Source organism: Bison bison, unplaced genomic scaffold (assembly GCF_000754665.1).
Source record: "Bison bison bison isolate TAMUID 2011002044 unplaced genomic scaffold, Bison_UMD1.0 scf7180017456619, whole genome shotgun sequence".
Taxonomy (NCBI): domain Eukaryota; kingdom Metazoa; phylum Chordata; class Mammalia; order Artiodactyla; family Bovidae; genus Bison; species Bison bison.
In genome coordinates this window covers 1-5,607 of record NW_011371433.1, presented here as the reverse complement: position 1 = coordinate 5,607, position 5,607 = coordinate 1, and the positions used below count along the sequence as shown (strand labels likewise).

Genomic DNA, 5,607 nt, shown 5'->3' with positions numbered 1-5,607 from the left:
GAGGAGGAAATGGCAATCCACTCCAGTATTCTTTCCTGGAAAATTCCATGGACAGAAGAACCTGGCGGGTTACTGTCCATGGAGTTCCAAAGAGTTGGACACAACCAAGCAACTGAGCACATACCTGTTTCTAAGGACCTTTTTATCTCAGATTCCTACAGATGTTATCCCCAGTGGCACGTCAAAGGCAGGCTTCAAGTAGTGAGCACAGAAGCTCAATCTTCCATAAAAACAAAATTACGTGTCATTGCGACCTCTCATTCCACAAGTGCTAGTTGCCAGCCCTGCTCCAGTTCCTATATGGTCCTCTAAACTTACAGAGGTGTGTGCCAGAGATGTAACACTCAAATGTGAACATCTGATGTTGATCCTTGAGTTTTCCGGCACTGGCCACCCAGCTGGTTTAAGTAGAGTTCGTGTGTGGTTTGCTGGCATCATACTCTAGTACATGAACTGACTCTTCTGAGCTCTGTGGTCCTCTCCTTCTTATAGAATGTGTACAAATCAGACCTGGAATGGCTGAAGGGTATTGGATGGTTGCCAGAGGGTTCCGTGGAAGTGATGAGAGTAAAGAATGCCCAGAATCTCCTGAACGAAAGGTTGTATCGCACAAGGCCTGAGGCTCTCAAATTCACCAGCATTGTTGACACCCCTGAAGTTATTATGGCAAAGATCAATTCCATACAGATCAGTGAGGTAAGTCAATTGATGATATGTTCAGACAAATTGAATAAGTCTCAATAAAAATTATAATTGTGAACTTTATTTTCTAATTTTCTTTGTTATGGCTTCTTAGATTCACTCATCATTTAAAAATGGACATTTAATTTTCAAATACATGGTTTTTTTTAAAGTGTCTATGATATTAATTTCTCATTTTGAAATTAATTTCTCATTTAGATGCTTTCTTCTCTGCAATCACTGTCTGTGTTTTTTCAGTCTTTTAGCTGTGTTGATGCTTTCAATGGCTAAGTCAAAGATCTCTCTTGGTAAATGTCACATTGTACTTGAAAATATGTGGGTTATTTACAGATACCTTTTGATACCTTTTGATATTGATTCCTAACATAATTCCACAGTGATAAGAGAACAGACTCTCTATAACTTTAATACCTTTAGACCATGAAATTTTTGCATGTTATTTTATGTCCCTGGATATGTTTCAGTGTCTCCTGGTTTATTGCCTATGGGAACTGGAATAGAACTTGTATCCTACTATTGTGTGAAAATTGTATAAATCTTAATATTGTAGAATTGGTTGATAATGCTTTTCAGGTCTGCTATATCCTTGTACTTTTCTGTATATTCATTTTGTTAATTTTTGAGAGTTTGATATTGAAACTCCAATTGAAAATCTTCATTTATCTACTTAAGAAATAACATACTGGGACTTCCCTGGTGGTCCAGTGGCTAAGACTCTGAGCTCCCAGTGCAGGGGGCCCAGGTTCGATCCCTGGTCAGGGAGCTAGATCCCACATGCTACAACTAAGACCCAGAGCAGCCAAATAAATAAACAACATAAAAAAAAAAAAAGAAATAACATACTATATAATAGAACTCTATGTAACTTTGTTCTATATCTTCCAAGTCTCCTGTAAATGTGTTATCATACTTTCATAATTTAAAAAAGAGAAAAGAAAAATTGTAAACTTTAAATTGCTAACACCAGGATTAGAATCTTGAATCTTGAACATGCATGTATCCAGATACAATCTCATATAACCAATCAATAACAGCATCCACATTTCATTTGACTAGATAACTCTTTGGTCAGTATAAGTGTGGTAGGCATCTTCATGTTCCATAGACTCTGATGTATACTTTGAACACATCTTGAAACCTGGCCTGTGTACAGGTCCACCAGTTAATACCATGATCACAAAATTGCCACCTTTTTATTGCTATTCAGTGGTGAAATAAGTTGAAAGTCTAGAGGCAGCTCCAGTATTAGACATTATGATAGTTATTTGGGCCAAGAAAGCCAGGACTCGATGAGAAATGTGGATTATCACAGTTACCTGCAATGAGGGCTTATCTGCCAGATAATTACATGTGAATAAATAAAAGAGGATAAGTTTAGTTCATGTTTCTGATTCATTTTACGTTTATAACACACATGAATGTGTTCTTGTTGAAGTCACTTTTGGCACCTTCTGAATAAAAACACAGATGAAAGCAAAATGCGATTTACATTTATATGAACACATCCAGAGAGAAACTTTCATCATACCTATAGTTTTACTCACGTGGTAATTGGCTTATTCACTAATCAACGATCCTCTGTTTTTCATTTTTACCAGCCATTGTATCGTGATGCCTGGGAGAAAGAGAAGGCGAATGTGAACATACCAGCTGATACTCCCTTGATGCTGCAGTCCAAGATCAATGCCGTGCAGATCAGCAATGTAAGGCCCTGCACAGCCACTTGCTCACACCGTGTTCTCTGCCTCACCAAACCTCTCGTCAGTGTGCTTCAGAGAGCGCTTAGTAATAGGCATTTCATTAACATTCCTTTTACTTCTAGTCTTTAGTGATAAGTGTGCACACACACCTGAGTGTGTGTTTATAATATGTCCTTGTCTTTTTTAGTAGGAAAAATGTAGTTTACACCAAACACATGACATCAAAACATAGATATGCATGTATAGTAATATTTAGTTTTCTTTTTAGTGGCCTATCATTAATTTTTCCTTTTAAAAGCCAAACTACGTACACATAATTTTTCTCATTTTCATATGATTTGTTGTCTTTTAAATTCTCTTCTTAAAAAAAAAAAAAAAAAGATCCGGGAAGAGAATTTTACTAAATGTCATTAAAATGTACTAGAATTTAAGTTCAGTATGAAACCAGTCTATTTTATAAATCTTAAGGGAAAGTCAGTTTTTCAGTGTAACTGTTAACGTGTATTCTTGAACACTGAATACAGTGTTCAGTAGCCTGTATTGAACTATTGTACTGAACTACTGTAGTAGTTCAGTAGTCAGTAGCCCCCTCTTCAGATTGACTGTGTCATTGCAATCCCCATTTGCAGAAACAATATCAGCAAGCTTGGGAAGATGTCAAGATGACCGGCTATGACCTGAAAGCAGATGCCATTGGGATTCAGCATGCCAAGGCTTCCAGGGACATTGCCAGTGATGTGAGAGCTCCTCTTTGCTCGGCCTTAACAAACACTAATTCGCAGACAGTCAGAGAGATAAAACTGTACTAATCTTTAACATAATTCCCCAGGAATTATATTTGAGTAGAATGAAGGGCGTTGTTACTAGTGTCTTGCTTTAAAATTCCAAATTCAAGAACAACTTTGACAACAATTTGATGACTTACTTCTCTGCTTATTTCCACACTTCATATATTTAAGCACAGATTTGGATTTTCTTTTCAATATTTTATCAGTATCAGTTAATGTATAAACACTTACAGCGATCCAGTGGGCACAGAGAATTCTATTGTTTCTTGAAGTGCAGCATGCCTAGGTGGTTCCTGGGATAATTTTATGTAGTACATGGACAAGCATTTTTAAAACAGTTACATTTGTTTTAATGTGTGCTAGAAAAACACTGATTTTGCCCACTTAGATAGGATTATAAATTTTAAAATAAAAAGTGTAAATAAGTTTAAACTTTAAGATATATATTTATGTAGACAAGAAATCAAGTTGACAAAGTAAAATATGAAGTACAAGTAGTATTGTCACAAAATTTTATGGCAGAACATGTGGGAATGGCACACAATGACTGAAGTTTGGGAAACGGTGGACAATCCTATACTGGAGGACAGCCCAGAAGCACAGTTCTTGCCTTTGAGATGTTCACAATGTTTTCATGAATGTAGACGTAGAAGGCAAACCAAAGTATCAAGTATAAAACTTGTAGTATGAATTTAAAGAAAAACAGTGCCCCCAAATGGGTAATATGAGGGAGTTATTTGAGCAGGCTGTCCAGAAGTAGTTTGGAGAAACAAATCTTCTTTCTTCTGTTCACATCCACCAGTATCTATACAAAACTGCTTACGAGAAACAGAAAGGTCATTACATTGGGTGTCGCAATGCCAAGGAAGACCCTAAACTGGTCTGGGCGGCACATGTGTTGAAGATGCAGAATGACAGGCTGTACAAAAAGGCATACAATGACCACAAGGCCAGGATCACCATCCCGGTGGACATGGTGTCCATCAACGCTGCCAAAGAAGGCCAGGCATTAGCAAGCGATGTGGACTATCGCCAGTACCTACACCAGTGGTCTTGCTTTCCTGACCAGAACGATGTGATCCAAGCCAGGAAAGCCTATGACCTGCAGAGTGATGTAAGTTGTTGCTGTGGTGCCTGGGGGTGGGGGGGTGGTGACTATTCCCCAGGAAGCCAGCCTTCTACCGCTTTGCCCGGTCACTCCTTCCAATGTTCAGGAATGCTTTCCCTGCCTGAGCACTCCCCTGGGATATTTTACTAAGTTTGTTAATCACAAGTCTTACTTCTGGGCTTATTCAGAAAGTTTTCATCTTCATTGTTAGTGCTACTACCAGAATTTTTCTATAGATTTTGTTAATGTATTCATTGTTTGTAGCTTATTAAATATTGGTGTCATCGTGTTTCTTCAGTTGAAGAATGACAGGGGCTGTCTTCCTTGAAATTAATTTAAAAGATTAGCAGCATGCTCTAAGCTCACTCATTTCCCTTAACTTTTTATTCTTCACAACATTATGTTTCATTAGTTTGCCCAAAGTATTTTTAGATTTACTTATATTTTCTAACCATTCGATCTTTTGAAAATGATGGATTCTATTAGGATATTTGTTTCTTGTATAGAATGAATTTCTTCTTTTAATTGGAGAAGGCAATGGCACCCCACTCCAGCATCAGGATATTTGTTTCTTGTATAGAATGAATTCTTGCTTTTAATTATCTGAACTTCCCTTAAGCTTCAGGAGATATATTAATATAATAGATGAGTTTGTTATAGAAGAGTATACCCATCATTTGAAACAATTGCCATTTGGTGAATTTAGTCCAGTTTCTAGATAAATGCAGTCTCTTCATTAACCTGAATCACACTGGTGTATTAAAGAATGCATATCAATCAAGTTCTTAATGATAAAGGGAAAAAAAATTAAAAAAAAAAGAATGATAAAGGGAAGCTTCAAAACCTATGTAATCCTCTTCAAGAATCCTTCTAGATTTTGTGTATCTGTCATACTTCACACACTAAAACATATAACCTTCTTCACTAAGGTAGAAATTTCCCTGCATTTTGACTCCTCTTATTCCTTATTTTAGCTTGATATTTGTATCCTATTAATATTGATATACTATTTCTGAAGAACACAACGGTTTTTTTTAATGAAATTCATAACTGGTGTTTCACATAAAGCAATTTTATCTGGTTAACTACTTACATATTCCTGAGAAAACATGTGGAGATAGCCGAGGAAATGCAAATCCCAGTTCAAAAGGAAGTGCTGTCCTGAAAAAGAAAACCCAAGTGGGATTGAAATTGTGCAACTAGGGACTGAGTTCTTAATTATCCCTTTAAAAATATTTATTAAACCTACCATGTACCATGTCTTGTGCTGAACACTAAAGGCACAATGGTGAATAAAGAAGAACAAGAC

The 5,607-nt window shown here is 36.7% G+C and overlaps 1 protein-coding gene across 1 annotated transcript; it reads left to right on the top strand.

Moving 5' to 3' along the window:
• Positions 1-461: 461 nt before the first annotated feature.
• On the top strand, positions 462-5,117 carry LOC104987666 (nebulin-like). The gene is made up of 4 exons (XM_010842218.1): positions 462-696; positions 2,301-2,405; positions 3,032-3,139; positions 3,993-5,117. The coding sequence occupies exons 1-4, from the start codon at positions 562-564 to the stop codon at positions 4,446-4,448; spliced, it is 804 nt and encodes a 267-aa protein (XP_010840520.1). The 5' UTR covers positions 462-561; the 3' UTR covers positions 4,449-5,117.
• The last annotated feature ends 490 nt before the right edge of the window (positions 5,118-5,607 follow it).